We start from the raw sequence: 22,222 nt of genomic DNA, 5'->3' as shown, positions 1-22,222 counted from the left end.
TTATATAAAAAGTCTGAAAAATTTTTTTAAAAGTTATACAATTACACAGAAATTTTGAAAAATTTTGAAATTTACATAAAAGAAAAATTATATGCAGAATTCTAAAAAAAATGTTTAGCATAATATTTTATAAATCATGTCGAATATATAGATTATAGAGATATGTTTGCTTAGCAAATATCGATAAGTTCACTTCTTTGATCACTATCGATATTTCGAGAATCGCAATACTCTCGATAAATTCACAATCAATGGTTTTTGTACTGTTAGTACATAATAGACTGTTTACACGGAACTGACGGAACGCGCATCGCGCCGCGAATGATATTCGAATCGCTCCGTATAATATATGTATTTCTGGTGATTATTGCTGCAAAAGTGAATTTCGCGCTCGAGAAATCATCGCGTATGCCGTATATCTCATGAATTATTAGACGTTCGGCGTAAGGCAGATCCCATGCAACCGTCGAGAGCAATACTGCAACTTTAGATTCGGCGATCGAGCCTGCAATGTACATATAACCGCAATCCCGTTCTTTCGCCGTTGAAGTATACAATCATCGTTCGGTATGCATGTATGTACATAATTGTTTTCAGCTGTAAGTAGTTGCTTATCTATCGATATTTTTATATTAATATTAATTCCAATATTGAAGAATATTGTATATAGGTATACAATAAGTGCACACGGCGCGTGCACGACCGTGTGTATCGTACATATGTGTGCAGTATGGTTACATATATATTATGACGTATATCTTATGCTATGGTAAATATTTTATTACAATTAGTTCGTTGTTTCGATAATTCTCATGCTAATTCGTCTTGTTTCGATCATCTCTAATTTTCATATTACATGCAATATGTCAAACTTTATTTCTACATTAGTTTCATATATATATATATATATATATATATTGATGGATACATCTTTAAACTTTTCTCTTCATAATGAATAAAATAAAACAACACGTGAAAGGATAAATAATTGGGAAAAACTTCTACAAAAATTTTAATTTTATAAAGGATTTAAGTCTATTCCCGGTGCTAATTAAATGACAATTAAAATGTAAACACAAATAATAAGAGAAAAAATATTATTCCTACATATTCTTGTGCTGAGTATTGTAACTATATATCCACTTTTCCAATAATTGTTAAATCTATCACTGCCTATGCAGGGAATATGCAAAAAAATTTGAACATATTGTATGAATTTTTTATTTAATTATATACAATTATAATAGTAAATATGATAGAATGCAATACAGCAACAACTTTTTGATCATTTTAATTCATTATATTAGCTAGCTTTTCTTAATTGTTGCATTTATTTTTAAAACACTGTTATATATTTATGGATAGTAACAATTAATTTATTGGAAAACCTGAAATGAGATAATATATAATGTGATATAAATATAAATCACACAAATGTGATGAACCCTTAAACCATTATAGAAATCTATAATCTAACACTGGAAATTATTTATTTTGTGTATTAAAAGCACCGTTTGTTCATTAATCACTGTTTTTCCAGTGCTAAATTTCTGTAAAAGAAGAAGGAAAATATTCTCAATAACGTTTAACGTTTGGCTGAAGTTAAGCTCCTAAGGTTGTTAAGTCTTCCGTCATAATTGCTACAGCTTCAGAAGAAATAGGTTTAAGTGGTGCACGAGGTAGCCCTACATTAATGTCAGTAAGAAGAGTCATTGCTACTTTCATAGTCTGCACCCAGTTACCTGCAAATAATTGATTCTTGTAACGGTGCACTTCGTCATACCCAAAAATGTACTTACCATGCTTCGTTATAGCATTCACAATGCTTGAAAGCTTCTCTTGCATATCTTTAGCCCTTAATATATTTCCTTTCTTGAAAGCAGCAAGGAGATTTAATACAAATTCCGGAAACATGTTTATGCTGGTTACTATGAAGGAATCCATCCCCAATGCACATGCAGCATTTATTAACTAGAGAACCAGACCAGATCGAATACATTAATTTGTATTATATTGGACTAAAAAACTGGATAGAAAATAAGACAGAAAATAATCAGTATATTTTAACTGATATTAGGATTAGCATCTAATTAGTGACTAGTTACTATTTCTGACTTTATTTTCTATTCAAGGAGCGCTAGGCCTTACGCTTACTTTAGTGCGAATTAACTTATTTATCTAATTATTACCTGATCATTGCCAAGGAAAATAACATATTTCCTATTATCGGCACGTAACGCTTGTGCTCCTTCCTCTAAATTGGCACTGGTGAATTTTATACCCACGAACGAGGGTATTTTGTCATCAATTGATTCAAGAAACTGTCCCATGTGTACTACAAAATATTTATATGATACTTAATTATATTGCGAGAGATACGTATATATAACGGAATATCAATCTTATCAATTATGTCAGTTGATTATATCCAGTATAAGTATTGAAACGTGGAATGATCGCTTACTGTTAACATTACTCAACATAGGAATATGATAATATAATAATGGTGTCTTTGGCGCTGCCTTTCCAACTATTTTCAAGTATTCAATCAGTTCTTTAGGAGTAGTAGGCTTGAAGTACAATTCTGGTAAGCAGAGTATAGAATCCACTTGCATACTACTTGCGTGTTTCGCCTATGAGTTAATTGTTATCATTTTATTTAATCGCAGAAAGTAGGATGAATATTATTCTCCTTATATGTTAGTATATAACACTTACAAGTTCAATAACATCGGGAAGAGGTGCACCTCCTACTTGAATCATCAAGTGTTGCTTTGTTTCTTTCACTGCCTTTACCCAGGTTTCGGTAATGAGTTTCCTCTCGGCAACAGACAATGACGTTCCCTCACCGCTTGTACCATTAACTGGGAAAAAAGATATGATATGTAAAAATTATTATTTTGTTTAAAATAATTATTATATACATTTTTTTTAAATAATTTTTATGCAAAACTTAATTTTTTGACATAAATTTAATAATGCTAATAATGTTATTAAATATTATTTTAATATTTAAAAATTAACTTTTAAAGATGACTTACCAAGAATACCTTTGATCCCTTTCTTTGCTAAATATGTCGCATATTGTGATATAATATCCAAATTAAGAGATCTGTTAAATAAATATGGGTCATTAGAATTTAGTTTAATAATACGTGTTAATAGAGTTTATGGAAGTTAATTACCCATCGCTATTGAAAGTAGTAAATACGGGAACAATAAGACCTCTGTAGGTATACGATAATCGCTGCAATTATAAAATAAATTTAATATAAAAAATTTTTATAATTTGTTTTATTTAATTTTACATTCGATATATCTTGTGAACACTTATATCCGTTTTCGAAACTATTAATTTTCTTTGTATACTTGTCTTGTTCCCTATTCAAAGTATTCAAATAATAAAAGTGATATTGGATATAAAAAAATTATATGTCGCGGCTTTTTAATTAAATTTTTATTTTTTATTTAATAAGTATTTTTTAAGAATAGGAAGTGCAACAAAACCGTCTTAAATAAAAATTCGAGTTTTCTTTATTTCTATGTGCTTTGTTCATAAATAATGAATAAAATTTTGGAATGAAATGCAGTAGATCTCTCTATTCTGATTGTATTCTACGGGACTAATAATTATTTTTTATTTTGGAATCTCTCTACAATTTTCATGAGAAATCAAAAATAAAAAAGGATTAAACTAAAGAAAAAAAAAATTCTGCAGGAATTAAGATTTATCTGAAAAAATAATTTCTTCATAACAATCACGATTCGTATTTCTTACGTTGGAAAATAAATATTACAATATGAATTTTGATATTTTTAATTAGGAATCTATTTGTATTTAATAGTTATTCTCACTGAGGCTAATGACTGGCACTTAAATGTGGTGCGATTAGAGAATTTCTGAAAAATATGGCTAGTGATTTTTACTCAAAATTTCACGTGACGTACGCATGACTACCAGCATAATTGATATCTAGTGCAGTAGTATATATAGCATAATAATTCCAGTTGAGAATTTTTGAAAGAGCTACATATATTGCATTTGCCTTATTTTGTGTAATTACGTAATATCAAATGATTAAAAACCGAGTACAAAGCTAAGATTACATTAATTAAATGTCTATATTCGTTTGTTCGACTACATGTGTGTTGAATGTCATGAATTAATATCTGCATATACTCACGGACATTGTGTTTATAAGCGCGATAGTATAACCTCTGTAACCTTATGCGAGCAGCGATGCGAAAAGAACTAAACAGCAGTAAGACCGGTACTCATAGTTTGTTTTCCATTTCTTATATTTAAGAACGTCTTAAGTGTCATAAACCAATCACAAAATACCGAGCATCTTGAGCATTAGTGAGTAAGATATGATTTGAAATAAGAACGGTCGACTACATGAATACTACCTTAAATATTCTCTTTCCCGTCGAGTACTGATAAGATAAATAGCCATTTTGTTTGTGTAACATTAACGTCTGCAGTACACACATAAATATCGCATAGTCATAGTCGATATCGAATGTTTGTTTGTTGTATGTCGTATATCAGATTTTAATACGACAGCTATTCTAAAATTAAGTTGCAGTATAGATTGAATAACAGTAATAGATAATGTAACTTTAGTAACTTTTTATTCAAATTTATTATTAAATTGTGTGGATTCAAATTATACGAATTAGATTATTTTATGGTAAAAAAATATATATATTGTTTATATTATATTTATTTATTTAAGTGCGTGTAGCAGCAATAGGTATGCTACGGAGAGAGAAGGGCTCCGTCTTTTCCCTTGCATTCTCGCTCCGAAAAAACCTGATCTAATCCACTGAGAGAGTCCCGTTAACGTACATGATATAATATACATATATTATGTGCGTGGTGTATGCGTGTCTGTATAGATGCGTGCGTGCATACCGGCGCGGGCGTGGATGTGTTTTATATTATGTGTACGCTATCGGGATATGCGCTAACGGAACCTTCATATCCAACCTATATTTTACTATGAATTTTATTCATATATATATATATATATATATATATATATATATATATATATTTGAAAATGCACTTGTTAAAGTTACAGTGAGATTGGGTTAAATTAGATTTTGTTCGAGATGGGAATGTATTATAGGAAGATGTTTTGTTTTTTCCCCGCCCATAAGCATATCTACACATGAACAAATTATAATATGTTTTAATATTGATATAAATTGTAATAATTTTCAAATTCCTTTTATTAATAAGTATTTAATGAACAATGACTGATGACTGAAATCTTTGAAACATTAATCCAGCTGTTATGACTTTCTAACAAAGTCAAATTCATCAGAAAGAATCTTTGTAGGTTTGTTATCTATTTCCTGCACTGACCTGTATAGACCTTCTTCTTCGCTTTTGCCAAATAAGCTATTTACTTTATAGAGAACAGCTCCTTTTCAGCAGTTTGACTTATATATCTGTTTTCAAAAAAATATATAATAAATTTGTTACAGTAGCAAAAATGACGAAGGATCATAAATCATTTAGCGTTAGACATTTATTTTATCTAAATTCTCTTTATTTACAAATGGTACGCAGGAAACTTCAATATCATTTAAATATTAATAACGTCACAATTTGTTGTCAGACAATACTACACAAAGCTCTATTTTTATTGCCAATTTGCTATATTTTTGTTGTAGCATTTGCACATACAAAACGTACATGTATTTACGTACAATTAATGCATCGCATAAGTATGCGTATACACGATATGAATGTACATATGTATATATAATACAATGTACATATTAGGAATATTCTAATGATTTGTATCTATTAATTTTAATATCAAAATATAGTAACGAAAGAATATATAATGATTATATAATGATTTATATCTCAATTTTATACGAGTAGATAAATGTCCCTTTAAATGCACATTTATGTTAATATTATACTATAGTATCTTGTTAATAGTATACTATAGTAACACGAGAAATATATTTAGTACAATATTGTTTAAATCTTTTTCTTAAAAAAAAGTTATATATATTTCAATATGAATAATATTACAAACTCACGTCAACTAAAATAAATTTATACCGCATTCATATCTCACTTTTATCAATAAATGTATTCATTTATTTCTAAGATACTATATTATAGTATCTTACTTTTCTTAGCATATCTCACTTTTATCAATAAATGTATTCACTTATTTCTAAGATACTATATGTATAGCATCTTAGAAATAAATGAATGCATTTATTGATAAAAGTGAGATATGAATGCGGTTTGTATAAATTTATTTTAATTGACGTGAGTTTGTAATATTATTCATATTGTAATATATATAACTTTTTTTTAAGAAAAAGATTTAAACAATAATATTGTACTAAATCTATTTTTCGTGTTACTATTTTTTGCTTAAAATTATTACATGTTTTTTAGTTGTTTTGATAATTTTTAAATCTATTTTTGTGCAACAAAATATTCCTCATGCGACATATATCACGCTTCCAAATACGATATCATGCTTATCTAACTATAATATTATTTTCTTAACTGACGCGTGCACTTTTGCATTTTGTTTTACCTGTTTTGAAAAGATTTTAATTTTTTAATTCTTGTACTGAAAAACATCATATCAACATTACAAAGTTCAAAAGAGTTCAGAAGTTAAGAAATTATTTACGTTTCCCAGAATACGTGACATCATAATGTTAAGTATATATAATTATTTTGTACCATATTATGCTGATAAACATCGCCAAAAAGAATACGAAATGCCAATGCAGGCCTACATACACGATGGCCTCGTCTACTCTCGCTAAACCAGGACACGCGTTAAAGTCACCGCGAGCTGCAGATGTTGCCTACGCAAGGATATTAAGATTACGCGGCGTCACAGGCGTCAGGATGCGTCAAGATCAATGTCCATATCCGTGCATTCACTGGAATTCCACCACCATTCGAATTTTAAACTTTACGTCAATATAGGACTGTAGCCACATTATCGAAGGCCCTTATTCTCAAAGTAGTGACGCGAAATAGAAGCGATTGTCATTAGACTGAATCTTAAAGCGTGTCAATGGTATGCAACCATGTTATCTTGCCTAGATGCGTCTTACAGCGTAAACGTTTGTATTCATTAAAAGCTTCACCGCGTTGCCATTCAAGCCAGAGTTTATGCTTGAATTAAATAAGCTTATAATTCGGATCCCAGATGAACAGCTACTCCAAAAATTGGAGTACTCCAAAAATTCTACCAAATATTTTTCTGTGAGAATAATTAAATTTTGATTCGCATACGAATCTGACGATACGGAGCGCACATTGCATGTTGCAAACTGGACATTAAGCGTAATAAAAAAAAAAGAAGTCATGTATTTCCCGACAGGAAGCCGGGATTTTCGTGAGATGAGAGCTCTATCTAGCCGATGCATTATGGCGTCATTTTTATCTAACGGTAAAGATCGTCGTGGCCCGTCGACACGGCGGAGACGCGGTGGGGGCGGAAGGGAAACCTGCACTGCCCGGTTTCTTGCAGCCATGATTGGTAGTGGCCGTCAGTACTTGCTTAACCGTTGGACTGTTAGTAAGCGCGAATACGCTCTCCAAGCACTTGGGCTCACCGATTTGGCGTCTCCCTCCGCGTTCACCTCCCGCGCGTCGCACGGAGAGACGCAGAACGCCGACGACCGTCTACGGTGATCCTCCCGGTCTACGACGATCGTTCGGGTCCGGTGATTTTCCCTTGGTGCGGAGGAAGTTCATCCGCTTCCGTCTCTGGCCAGGTGAGTCACCGAGACGAATTATTTCGCGCGATGACGCGACCTCCTTTGCCTGATGTCCTCGCAGGTAAAGAAATCTTCGGCCCTTTTTTCGTCGGAGTGACCTCGGTGATAGCGCAGGTTCGCGGCCGTATGGTCACTCATTGTCAACGTACACCTCGGGATCGGGCCATCGTTCTCTTTTCTTTTTTCCTTTTTCCTCCGCGATTTTGCCCTGAATCCCCCCCGACTCGGTGAAAGTTCCAAAGTCGTAGCGACGAATCGCTCGGGATACTTTCATTGCGGCCAGCAATTTGCGGACCTAACTATATGCCACCGCTGCCTGACGGCAGCTGAATTTAATCGACGGGATCGACGTTCAGGGACAGATTGTTGAGTCGAAATTCACCGGTCTCCCAATTTACGAAGTAAACCAGTGGAAAGTAGAATGGCCTAATACGAATATACTTTCGTGCTGAGAATTTCGCTCTATTATCATATACAGGGTGTCCCACTTCCCGCGCATTGTTTTAACGACAGGATCTTTTGATTAATTTGAGGTCGATCTTTCCTTGGCGAGATTGTCAAGAGAAATTAAAATTTATAGTGACTTTCCAATTTAGCTTGATGTACATATCTACAAAACTAAATCTTGAATAAAAATTAGCACTATCTGGAATGTTTAATTAAAAGATATAATCTTGTTGTTTGTCTTTGTAAAAAATCCTTTCTTTCAATTGGTTTCGCAACTCGGAAATTATTATTTTCTTTATACATTGTCGTTAATGAAAAATTTAATATTAATAGAAAGTCTTTTAATAAACTTTTCACTGTTATTAATCTTCTTTTTGATATATTACTGGTATTATAACATATTACAAAAAATACATGTTAAAATATGCAAAATGATAAAACATAAAAAAATTAAACGATTAAGTTTTGTATAGGGAGACCGTTAATGTTATATCTACATACAAAAAATTAAAAATTATCAATATGTAATTCTAAAATAATTTATTTTAACGATGCACGTACATGATACATATCACATTTTCGATACGATAAATATAATTAAGAATATCTCGCAAACTAGAATTTAAAATACCTATGACCATGCATGTCGTATATCTTGTTTCTTCGCCAAAGAAGCGGAGCGAGTGCACAGGTGTCATGTGCAATTAAATCCTACTAATGTTACGAAGCTCTCAGCATTAAGAACGTAATTCGATCTTGGATTTTTTGCTTGCAGTATTTAATTTAATGCTACTAACTGCTTTTTCGCAAAAAAAATGAAACAATGTAAGAAAGCTAAGTTTTCTTGGACTTTTTAGTTCTATTTAATCCAAATGAATTTAGTGTCGTCTTGAAGTGAAGAATATTGATCAGATAATAATAAAAATATAATGAGCACACAGATTATTGAAACAAAAATATAATTGATAATTTAACATATTAAAACTATACTTACTAAATTAAATTTTATTACTCGAATTCTTTCTCTCTTCTTTTTGTATAAATTATTAACGCTATTAAAAATCTTAATAAAGTTAATGAATATAAAGTCAAAGTAACAAAGATAATTTAAATAATTTAATAAATTTACGCTTTTAGATAATACAAATAATTAGAGTTGAGGAAGTATTGTATTGTCAATAGATATTCCTGAATCATAAAAAGTAACATTGATTTAAGTAACTGACATGTATTAAGTATCCTGAGTATACTTAAGTAGCTATTAAATTATATCAAAAAGTAGATAAGAAGTTATTTTGCGTTTTATGACTGCAATTGTAAAAGAAAACGTTCGGATACTTCATCGAGATACGATCGTAAGTTCATCTTTTTATAATGTTTGTTTAATGTTTAAAGTTTAAACAGAATGCTGTGCACGCTATGGAGCACACTTCTGTACTCGCTATGATGGAGCAAGCTTCTAAATATAGTAGGAATTTTGCATTCACATCGCTACACTGTGACGTTTAATTATTTTTCTGCAAAATACATGTATGAATAACATGAACATTTGTAAAGCAATACATAAGCTGAATATGAGCACACGAATATGACACTTAGAAAATTTTTGTTGAATAAAAACGTTTTCGTTAATACGAGTTATTATATAACACGCGGACGTAACGTGCAAAAAGTATTTCCGTATGTTTTGCCGGAATTCCCCAGCTTTTATCTCTCTCTCTCTTTCTCTTTCCCTCTTTCTCTCGGCTGCTGTTCTGACATCACAATTCGACACGGCTATATCGAGACTGTATTATTAGTTCGAGGAATAATCGGTCACGGTATTTATCCGTCGTCTTTTTCTCTCCTCTCACAACCGGCAATTACTTCATTCGGATTGTAGCTTCAAAATTAACGATGACGGATTATACATAATGGACTCCCGGAAAAACCGGTATTGTGACCAACTAAGGCTTTCGCAAAGGAGGGAAACTACACGCCGACATAATTATGGGCATCTCTGCGCATCGCGGTGTGCATTGTGTCACTTACGTACATAATGACATTTAATTACTCGTAATGTTTAACATTCTTGACTTTTATGTGTTCATTTTGCGTCTCTATCGCTGCCTTCCGAGTTTTCACTCGTAATATGTTCGCAGAAAAAAAATTATGATTGATTATCGTCGTTATTGCAAAGTCTTCGAAGATAATTCTACGGAAAAAAACACAAATTGTCTATTATTTCGTTGTTCATGTTCTTACAAACGATATAAGATATTTTTTAAAGATACGATTTTAATTGCATTGAAAATAAAATTGGGATAAATTTTACATTCAAATTACATTCAAACTTCGAATTTCTTCCGTAAATATAAAGGAACGTATTAATTTTTCAAAGATGTTTAAATATCCTTTAGATTTTCATTTTAATTACAAATATACAATATTTATTGCGATAATATTTATAACTGTGCATAATCGTATATTTTATCAATTGCATTAAATACAGCAGGCTTTCCTTCATCGCAGGTCCTTATCTTGGAACATGGAATGGCTAGGCATTCTATTGTTATCGGGAATAATCTCAAATGTAGTTGCAGAACCGTAAGTATAAATGTTACTCGGTATAAGTATAGATATTAATCGGATATTATCATCAGATATACCCCGTAACTTTTGTTGAAAATGATTTATCAAGATCATGATGCCTTATAATACCCGTGTTGCATTACAATCTATGAAAACCCAACGTGTTTGATTCTATTGTAACGTGGGATAATTTCTCAATGTTAACAATACTAACTGTAGATACATAAGTTTTTTTTTTAACAAGTTCGAAGAGAATAGAGTGGAAAAGTTGAAACGAGGCAGATTCTTATTTCTCCTTTAAGGTATTACACTATTATTGCGCCGAAAGTGGTACGTCCTGATTCGGAATATCATGTAGCGGCAAGTATCACCGGCGTATCGACACCGTCAATGATATACGTAGAACTGACTGGTGAACTCGATACGGGAAAAATATTCAACATTTCTCGGACCGCAAGCGTGGAGCCTTATTCCACACAGATTTTGCGATTAGACGTACGTATGAATTAATGTGTAGTGGAGTCCTATACATTTTTGTAACAGCCTATATAAATTTTCTTATTACTTAAAAAAAAATTATCGATAAACTGATTATTTAGATCTAGTGATTTAACATTCATATTATTGATTTTGTTTACGATCGTTAGATCGGCGAAACCACGCCGGGAAAATACAAACTCACAGCGCGCGGTCTGTCCGGTATTGATTTTTTCAAATCGAAGGATATCGAGTATGTGCATAAAAGTTACTCCGTCTTCATCCAGACCGACCGGGCGATTTATAAACCCGGTCACAAAGTTATGTTTCGTTGTATAATACTGGATTCGAGGCTGAGGCCGAGTATCGTGGGACCAAAGGACGTGTACATTGTCGTAAGTACATACAGCATATGTCTATATCTTTTGCCGTAAAACTTTTAATGTAAACTTGTGTCGTGTAAACTTTGATGCGTGTAATAGTAAAGTAATAAATTAATTTTTCTTGAGATTACACAAATGTTGTACAATTATAACAAAACAATACTTAAAAATAATACTTAAAAACAAATACGTAAGAAAAAATTTACTGCAGGATGGCGACGGTAATCGTATCAAGCAATGGATTCGGCCACCAGTGACTCACGGTATTTTCGGCAGCGAATTGGAATTGTCGCATTCACCGGTATTAGGCAAGTGGAAGCTTATCGCCAATGTCGGCGATGAGACGTTTGAAAAGGAATTTGAAGTCGCGGAGTACGTTCTGCCGAACTTTGAGGTGACGATCGACTCGCCGAAGCACGTACAGTTCAAAGAATCAAAAGTTACAGCAACCGTCCACGCAAAGTAAGCGACTATATTCCAGCAACAATTAATAAGGACGATAAATTAGATTTGCAAAAAACTCCCTTTGTTAATAAATCTCTATATGAATCTTGTGTTCCTATATAGCAGAGACAGACTTTGGAGATAGATTTTTTTTAGCTCTTTCTCAGAAAATATTAATGCATTAAAATATTAATTCATGATTATTTAGAGAATCAATAATTAATAATTTGAGGTATTTGACTCTACTTAAGCGACATTTGACCGAAAGTATTCATTTGTAAGTACATAATTTAGGTATACCTATGGAAAACCGGTAAAAGGTGAAGCTACGATAACAGCTTATCCAGATATATTTTCTGGCGTAATTCAACCGATATTCCAACAACCAGTGCGAAAAGTGTTACCGATTAACGGAAAAGTAACAGTCGACTTCGATATACTGCAGGAATTAAGGTAAATCCAATAATATTGCATTGTAATAATACGTATAATGTGTTTCGGAATTTTCCTTTTACTTTTCGAAATATTGCAGCATTGAAAGAAATTTTCTGTTTAAAATAAAAAAAATTACAATTAAGAAATAATATAAATTCTGTAATCACAATAAAAATTGCAAAAACAGGAATATGACAAAAAAATTACAGGCTTATTTTACTTACTTATTTAGTGTTTCAAACTTTGAATTGTAAAACATTATGCATTATTCAACGTATATTGTATCATATGCATACGTTATCTTAGATTGACTGACGAATATGAAAGGCCAATTATGATTGACGTGGTGGTGGAAGAAGAATTGACTACTAGAAGGCAGAACGCCTCGACACAGATAACGCTACATAAACACAAGTACACGATGGAATTAATAAGAACATCGGAATATTTCAAGCCGGGGCTAAAATATACCGCTTTCGTAAGTCAAATGTCTTATTGTAAGACTCAACAAGCAAATTTGAATACATAGACGCATTATGCAACGCATTATGTGTGTTACTATATTATCTTTTGCAGTTGAAATTTACATATCATGACGGATCGCCAGTACAAGACACCAAAAACGACGTCTTGATAGCGTATGGATATACGTATAATCAATCGGCGTATTCAAATCTCACACGAAAATTAGACGAGCACGGTATGGTGCAACTGGATTTTTATCCGCCTAAGGCAAAGAACAACATCTCTTTCCCCCTAAATATAGAGGTAAAGTTGTCAAGCATCTCTTTTCCTCTAGAAGTAAAATTATCAATTATCTCTTTATGTTGCGATACCTAATGTTTGTATATAACACGCAGGCACAATACTTAAATCTTCATGAATGGTTCCCTTCAACTAATCAAGCTATGTCCGCGAGCAATGAATACATCCAAGCAATTCTGAAAACGGAAAAACCAACGGTATATATCCATCTATTATTTTATCTATTATTATTACGTTGAAACTTTTCAATTATAATATTCTCACTATCTTTTAATCTGCAAGGTGAACAACTACGTTGAAATCGAAGTCAACTCCACCGCTCCGTTGAAATACATGAGTTACGAGATACTCGGTCGCGGTAATATTTTAGATGCAGGATCGATCTACGTGCAAGACAAGTACACGACATCATTCAAGTAAGTATTTAAAGTATTAAGGAAGCTTAGAAGAGTGCGCGGAGTTTTCCGATAGTCGAATTTTAAGTTCTTTGAATCTTTCGGATGACCGAATAGATAATTTACAATCTTGAGATTTGAAAGCCTCTGATCGTAGCGATTCGAAACTGTCGACTGAGTTTCAGTTTAAAATTAATATCTTACATTGATTTAAACACATTCCAGATTTTTAGCGACATACGTCATGGCACCTACTGCGCACATAATTGTATACTACGTACGGACAGACGGAGAAGTAATTGCGGATTCGTTAGACGTTGAACTCTCAGGAATACTTCAAAATCACGTGAGTTATTACACCAATTCCGAGACATCTAAGTCGTTCATCGGTCTACATTAGAGAGTGGATGGATAATATGTATTGTAATCCGCATGCTTTTATAGGTCGATCTTAAAATGACACCTGGCGAAGTTATGCCCGGGGAAAGCGTTAATCTCGTGATATCCGCGAAACCGAATTCCTTCGTTGGATTGCTAGGCGTCGATCAGAGATCCCTCTTGCTGAAATCTGGAAATGATATCTCTTATGTACGTAATATTTTATATATTAGATAAATATTTGTAAATTTCTGATTTCACGCGTAATTTATTCTGACCGCATTCATTAATTACACGCAGGATCAAATATACAAGGAGCTGCAGTCGTACGACAAGGCAGAAGCATCGCCACACTCAGATGGGTTCTTCGGTCGTCCCCTCTGGAGACCTGGCTCGGGAACAGCGGACGACGTGTTTCAAGTAAAATATGCCACGACATGCTTTTATTAGCTCTTCCATTGTTATCCGATAATCAGATTAAAATAGCAAATGTCTCTAAACAGAAAACTGGCGTGGTAATCCTCACAAACGGATACGTCCACGAGAACTTCCCTGTGCGTAAGTATTATCCTCGTAAGTATTCTTATAAATGAGTAAATTTAAGATAGTTATATTTAGTGAAAGAACTAACGCGCACTTAAAAACATAACGCGCACACTTATTAAATATAAAGTACATCTAAATTAAAGTATTTTTGTAGAATATGCGACACATCAGATAACTATGTTCCAACTTACGCATAATATAGCATGAGAATAACATCTTACAATTAGTTTCTCGATTTATTCTCTTAATCAGTAACGACCGTTGAGCCGATCTCAGTCAAATTAGATATACATTTTTTTTTAACCGAGCTTATATGTGTGTAGTATACTACAGATCTAGTCTTGATGACGTGATGTATGCATCCGCTGCGGGATTCTCAGGCCCGGCTGCTGCTGCATTACCACCCGAGAAGGTCAAAGTTCGCAAGAATTTCCCTGAAACTTGGCTTTGGCAAACGCTTGACGCTGGGTAATGCCAATGACGTAATAAATTATCATGCACATACACTATCATTCTACATATCTACTCTACTTTAAATTTTGTAAACAGTTACTTGCTCACTTGGATATATTGCATAACAAAAATCATTCCATACTATTTCGTAGCATCTCTTTAATGCGTTTTCAAAGTCACTATTTTATCTTATGATAATATGATCTTTGAACCAATAATTTTGGTAGAAAAATCGATAATCAGTCTACACTCATATACTGCATAAAATATTAACACGTAGAATCCGTACAACAACAGATAAATAACACAAACTAGAACGCTTCGCATTAAAGTTACGCGTCGAAGTTGTTGCGGTGGGAAATGAGACTGGGTAATTTGGTGGCGGAAAAAATTGTCAACTTTTCAGGATCTTTTGACATCTCAGTGTTGATTTCCGCCAATTTGGCTACGCTCTGTACATACGCTCTTTATTCTATATTTTTTGAATGTTATTTAACATGGGATGAGTTTAGGTATTATTATCTTGAATGCATATGTAAATATTTATTTCGTATGCAATCCGAAGTTGAATTTATTTTATATAATATTTTGTTTAATTGCCTATAATTTTTAATATTGTTAGATGGATATCTATTTCTGATTATTTCTTTTACATAAATTTCAATTTTTAGAATATATGATTTTGCGGTCTTAATTATAACTTACGCATTGTTTTTAAATGCGGCAATAATATTTATTAAATGAAAACATATCTAAAAGTTTATTTCTTATTTGAAATTGTAAAAAACTTTCAGAGATAGATGCTAAGAAATCTAATACAATACAGTAGGTGCAGAACTAGAATGAGATATATTATTTAATTATTTATTACAATTATTTAATTATTTATTAACATTGAAATTAAATAATTTTATGTAACATTTGTATAGAGAATTAAGCTCGTGAAAATGTATGCAATGCCTCTTAATGGTATTGACTATATAAAAAGAATGTTTCAGAATTGTCAATAACGAAAATCAGAAAAAAAAATTTTTCATTTGTCAATATCATTCATGCTTGCTAAATTAATAAACAGAGAAAAATAATTTTTGGCGTATAAGAATAAAATTTCAAATGTGAAATTAAACAATGAAATTCTTCTTAATTCAATTTAAAATAAACTTTACTAATTGTAAGCGAAACGTCAACTTGAGATACATAAATCGGCATTTCTAATTTAAGTTTAAGAATGCAAATTAAATGTTGAAAATTTATTACTAGGATTTTTTCAAACTTTTATTAACGAAGAATTCATTCCAAAACTAAATCAATTCTTTCTGTAACTGAAAGAGATAGTGGTAGTTCTGAAGCATTTTGCGTGAAGGTAATCAAACGCTATCGAGAAAATTGAAAAGATAATCATTAAGCTATATCGGCCGTAGTTACGTTTAGTTGCGTTATTTTGATTCGGGGCTAGTGTAATACAATATGCAGAATTGGATTGCAGGACCACAAATTTTGGAGGGTAGAATAACGGGCTCGCCTCATGGGGTGTCCACGCTTCGACCAGACCTTGGTCCACCTGTCACGCACAGATTAGCGACAAGACCACCGCTGGCAGGTCCTTACGCCTTCTCTCGCATCCCACCCCCTGTCTGGAATAAGCCCCGTGTATTCCTAATGCATGACATCTTAAACACCTGGCTTTTCACAAACTTCTCTTCAGGGTATTTATTTCGTATCTTATACTTTTACCGTGTATTATGCACGTCTATGTATATGCGGTATATATATGCAAGGTGTACATAAATTGAAGAGAAAGAGAAGGGAATGACTTGTTTCTCAAAGAGCAAAGTTGCTTCAGCTTGATACCAGGCAGAATCTCTGCAAACGTTTCAATGACATCCTGTATATCTGTAAATAAAACGTGCGTACCGTATTGTACAGTTACGTGAAAGTTGATCAAGGTAAAGGTGCGATCTCATATTTCTCAAGAGTGTGTAAATGCAAGTTGCGTTACAAAGGCTTGTACTACACGTATCATGCATACCTCAGTTCTTGGAAAATGAATGTTGTCTTGCGTCATTGCCATTCACGGAGGAACGATTTTTGTTTGATTTTTCATTCGTAACATCGTTCACTATTTATATACGTCATTTACGAAAACGTGTATCTCCGCATTTGTAAAGGTGAAGGATACAAACGTAAGAATTTAACACGTTTTCTTTTCCATGTTACATCAATTTGCTTGTATCGTGTATATCTACTTCATTAGAAGGCTGCAATATAAACTCTTTTATCGCTATCCGAGACATTACTTTATTTTCGGAGATAAATCAATTCATCATGTGTTTCAGTTCGTTTATTATCTGAACGGTAGCACACACGAGACGTTGGATACCTACATACTTCTAAATACTTCCTCTTGTGCTCGCGTGTATGGAAATGTTAAGTACATGTGCTTTTACAGGTTGAGTGGAAAAACGGAATTACGACGCACCGTACCGGATTCTATCACATCATGGGTACTGACCGCATTTTCCGTCAATGACGCGCATGGATTAGGCCTGATAGAAGAACCCAGAAAGGTTGTTATAGATACGTATTTATATAATCTACATGCGAAAATTCGGAGATGGAATCTATTAGAAAAATCAATGATATTTGATAAATTTTTCTTTGAGAATAAAGTAAATTTATTATTTGATACTTTAATTTGCCATAAAATTAACGAATAAATTTGATTAAATTTTTTTCCGAGCATAAGTTTTATTATATATATCTAACTATCCGATTCTCTTTCCTTACAAATTAAATTTCTATCAGGATCTTATTGATATCTCATTGATTTTTTACCAATCTATTCTTTTGATCTGTGATAAATGTTGCAACGTTATGTTGATTAATTATATGTAACGCTCATCTTACTATATTATTACATGCACGTGTAATTTTGATAAAAATCTAAGCGGATTATAGTAAAACAGAGAACTGCTTTGAACAAAACTCGTCATAATTATGAAACTGTTGTATTAATATATTATTTATTATTTGTTCATTAGTTGAAAGTGTTCAAACCGTTCTTCATATCAGTGGATTTGCCATACTCGGTAATACGAGGAGAAATCGTAGGGATACAGATTGTGGTGTTCAATTACATGAATAAAGACTTGACAGCCGAAGTTCTGCTAACAAACGAGGGACAATTTGACTTTGCGGAAGTTTCTAATGAAGTTCACGATATGCCGAGTAAGTGGTGTAATTATTCATTTCCGAAAAGATAACAGTAATAGCTGACTTGTGTATGTAATTGAAGCAACGTGTACAACTTACAAACTGTGATAATCCAATTACGATAAGTTTATAGGATTGATGTTTGTCATAATTTTTCAGAATTGGAATTATATCGCCGGAAGAAAGTTGACGTGAAAGCCAATTCCGGCTCGAGTGTATCGTTCATGATTATTCCAAAAGAGCTGGGATACATCAATATAAAAGCGACCGCCAACAGCGTCTTGGCTGGCGACAGTGTCGAACACAAGCTACTTGTCAATGTAATGATCTGCGTTTCCTATTTTTTTTGATCGCGCGATTATTCGACAATAAGGATAAAACGTTGTTCTCTATTTTAAGGCCGAGGGAGAAACGCAATACAAGAACGAAGCGGTATTTCTGGATTTGAGAAATGCTGAACAGGGGGGCGCAAATGTCACTATCAACATACCTAATAATGCAGTTCCAGGATCCGAAAACATACAGATATCTGCAGTTGGTAATAATATTGCTTAAATCACGCATATATTGCTTCCAGTTTAAAAGGATCTTACTGATTTCTTTCTATTCTCCAAACCACAATCTTTTTTAGACTATTTATAATCCATAATGAGCTTTTCAGCACGATATAATTATATAATTATAATTGTATATATGTATATAATTGTATGTATATAATTATAATAATTCGTATGCACTATACATGCAAACTTATTCTACATAAAATATCTTGAAAAATACCACCATTTTTTTATTAATTATATACGTATTATACAGGTGATATCTTGGGCCCCAGTATCCCGAACTTGGCAAACTTAATAAGAATGCCATACGGATGCGGCGAGCAGAATATGCTCAATTTTGTACCGAATATCGTTATTCTAAATTACCTCAAGGTACCATTAATAATTTCTTCTGCTATATGACACACGCTAACATGTAATTTATATATTAAAAAAGAAAAACACTTTCAGAATACGAATCAATTAACGCAAGCCGTGCAAAGCAAAGCGCTAAAATATCTGGACATTGGCTACCAGCAGGAATTGACTTACAGACATACTGATGGTTCGTTCAGCGCGTTTGGCATGTCGGATCCTAGTGGAAGTACATGGTACGAGCGCAAGATTGTTGCATACATTATATTTAACAATTATTTCATCTACAAGATATTTGTCATTTAAGTTGTAAAATCCTAAAGTTATTCCGTTCATCAGGCTTACAGCCTTCGTAGCGAAGTCTTTCAAGCAGGCGGCTGAATACATAGCGATTGAAGATAGGATCATAAACGATGCATTGCAGTGGTTGTCCAATCATCAAGCACCGAACGGGTCTTTCCCCGAAGTGGGAAAAGTTAGTCATCGCGATATGCAGGGTGGAGCTGCCAAGGGACTTGCTCTAACGGCATACACGCTTATTGCATTTCTAGAAAATGAGGTGAATTTTTAATTGCCACATTACCTCTTTATTTAATGTTTTTTTATTTAATTTAATAGCACTTAAAGAGATATAACTGTTTGCTGGAAAATACGTGTTGTTTAAAAGTAATACGAAATAAAAATTGCATTTTTCCTGTCGCATAAATTAATTGAAATACGTTACATATAGGAATCTGTGGGAACGTATCGTAATACGATAAACAAGGCCGTTGACTACATCGTTCGTAATATGGACGGATTAAACGATACGTATGCATTGAGCCTGTGTGCCTACGCCTTAAATTTGGCGAAGCATCCACAAGAGACGTCGGCATTCAACTTCCTGGAGTCGAAAGCTATAACGAAACAGGGTACCAAATGGTGGAGCAAACCCATTCCGAAAGACAATAAAAATCCACACTACTTCTTACCGCGTTCCGTCGACGTCGAAATGACGTCGTACGCCTTACTCTTGTATCTTAGACGCAATTTGATCACAGACGCGATTCCCGTGATGAAGTGGCTCGTCAAACAAAGAAATACAGAAGGCGGCTTCGCGTCGACGCAAGTAAGCAATTATTCCAAGTACAAAATTATCTCAAGTATACGTAGAAGAATGAGGTAAAATTTAATTAAAATTTATGTATAAAATAATTTAGGATACCGTGATTGGACTTCAAGCATTGGCGAAGCTTGCTGAAAAATTGTCAAAGGACACGAATTCAGTTCGAATCGCGTTTAAATACGGCGAGGAAGAGGGTCAAGGCTATATGAATATAAATAGCGGTAATTCTATGATACTACAAAAGCAAATAGTAAGTTTAAATAAACTATTTTATATTATACGTTACTACAAGATATTAATACTTTTGCATTTTTTTGCAGCTACCTACAAAAACACGATATGTCAATATAACAGCATCTGGTAAAGGTTTTGTACTGGTGCAAGTTTCCTATCAATATAATCTAAACGTGACTGGGGCATATCCGTTGTTTACATTGGATCCTCAAGTTGACAAAAATTCCAACGCTAATCATTTGCAATTGTCCATATGCTCAGGGTACGTTTTTGTTTATTATACTTAGTATTATTTAATTGTAAGTCTAATAAAACTTTAAATCATATCGGTAAACAAGAAAAGTCCATTTTTTTTTAAGTTTTGATATTGTTATGCAGTTGTTAAAAATTAATTATGAATTTTTTAAGTTTTTTTTATCTTGGCTGTATACATCCTGTGTATATATGAAATATATACTTATTTAATTTTTCAAAAAAAAAAAAAAAAAAAAAAAAGAATGATTTAATTATTAGACAACAGTGTATTATATGATTTTGCTGATCAAAGATTATAATCATATTTTCATTATTATTTGTCGGCAGATTTGTTCCAACTGAGGAAGCAAACGAGAGCAATATGGCTGTTATGGAAGTAAGCCTGCCTTCTGGCTTTACAGTGGATCGAGATTCATTACCGAGTTTAGAAGTGTCATCGCATGTAAAGCGTGTGGAAACTAAAAACGGTGACACAATGGTGGTTCTATACTTTGATAAGGTAGAATATACATCACATAAACAATAATCCAATTAACGCAAATTATTTGAATAGCTTTCACAAAAATCTGATAAAAATGCAATTAATATATTAAACAAATAGAGAAAAGTATTTTATAAATTATATTATCGTAGATGGTGAAACAAGAATATTGTCCAACCGTGTCCGCATTCAGGACGCATAAAGTAGCTAAGCAAAAACCAGTTCCCGTTTCTATATACGACTATTACGACTCGTGTAAGTATAATTTTAATATTTTATATATTAATTTGACCTAAAAAATTTGATATGTAAAAGATATTCCAAGATATTAATATATATAATAGAAAACAACTTGTAAGATTTAAAAAAATATACTTTTTTGTTATGTTTCCGCATATGCAGCAAGAAGAGCAAGAGCGTTTTATGAGCCTAGAAAGACAACCTTGTGTGACCTGTGTGAAGATGAAGATTGCGAAGATATATGCGTTTCAAAACCCGGTAAACGAAAGGACAATGCTACAATATCCGCTGCGTCCTACGTTCAAGCTTGTGTATATTTGAAAGTTATATTCTTCTCGTTTTACTATTTGCTTCTATAGGTACTTGTAAGTATATTGTTATCGAGAGAGTAATTATTTCATTTAATTATATTATAAACTTTAAATCTAACAGAATAACGTAAAGAAGCTGTATAAGTTGCGACCAAAGTATATATACTTGTTATACAGAGTAAAATATAAGATTACATTTTTTTTTATTTAATGTCCAAATCAAACTAACATAAGATTTAAATTACTGATAATACTAAGTTAATAATAAAATTTGATAATGTTTCTTGTTATTAATTAGTAGATATTATTTTTCTCATGCTGTAAAAATCCTTCTGATACACAGGTATTTCCTGTGAAATCGCTTCGTTTGTTTTTATATTTAAAAAA

At 32.7% G+C, this 22,222-nt stretch overlaps 2 protein-coding genes across 9 annotated transcripts; one reads left to right on the top strand and one right to left on the bottom strand.

Annotated features, from left to right (window-relative positions):
• Positions 1-529: 529 nt before the first annotated feature.
• Positions 530-22,129, top strand: LOC105449418 (CD109 antigen-like). 8 transcript variants are annotated; one of them, XM_011688640.1, is made up of 28 exons: positions 530-575; positions 10,744-10,818; positions 11,106-11,298; positions 11,451-11,675; positions 11,875-12,125; positions 12,402-12,560; positions 12,849-13,020; positions 13,119-13,310; positions 13,403-13,504; positions 13,590-13,723; positions 13,928-14,048; positions 14,147-14,290; positions 14,381-14,500; positions 14,584-14,653; positions 16,566-16,785; positions 17,529-17,646; positions 18,121-18,307; positions 18,452-18,612; positions 18,692-18,830; positions 19,109-19,227; positions 19,306-19,445; positions 19,549-19,768; positions 19,940-20,317; positions 20,409-20,564; positions 20,635-20,810; positions 21,131-21,302; positions 21,437-21,539; positions 21,687-22,129. In XM_011688640.1, coding segments are annotated over exons 1-28 (4,446 nt in total). In that variant the 5' UTR covers positions 530-573; the 3' UTR covers positions 21,884-22,129. The 8 variants fall into 8 exon arrangements, with proteins under 8 accessions (XP_011686942.1, XP_011686940.1, XP_011686941.1 ...); XM_011688638.1 differs by lacking the exon at positions 530-575 and adding an exon at positions 7,544-7,782; XM_011688639.1 differs by lacking the exon at positions 530-575 and adding an exon at positions 7,544-7,782 and having other exon boundaries at positions 10,724-10,818.
• On the bottom strand, positions 1,358-4,443 carry LOC105449417 (N-acetylneuraminate lyase-like). Its single transcript, XM_011688631.1, has 8 exons — positions 4,185-4,443; positions 3,186-3,247; positions 3,042-3,112; positions 2,719-2,864; positions 2,465-2,633; positions 2,190-2,335; positions 1,800-1,971; positions 1,358-1,742 (listed from the first exon to the last, which is right to left on the bottom strand). The coding sequence occupies exons 1-8, from the start codon at positions 4,188-4,190 to the stop codon at positions 1,603-1,605; spliced, it is 912 nt and encodes a 303-aa protein (XP_011686933.1). The 5' UTR covers positions 4,191-4,443; the 3' UTR covers positions 1,358-1,602.
• Positions 22,130-22,222: the final 93 nt, after the last annotated feature.

Source organism: Wasmannia auropunctata, unplaced genomic scaffold, assembly GCF_000956235.1.
Source record: "Wasmannia auropunctata unplaced genomic scaffold, wasmannia.A_1.0 LD336076.1, whole genome shotgun sequence".
Classification (NCBI taxonomy): domain Eukaryota; kingdom Metazoa; phylum Arthropoda; class Insecta; order Hymenoptera; family Formicidae; genus Wasmannia; species Wasmannia auropunctata.
Note: the sequence above shows the minus strand (reverse complement) of the source record. Positions and strands in the feature narration are given on the sequence as shown.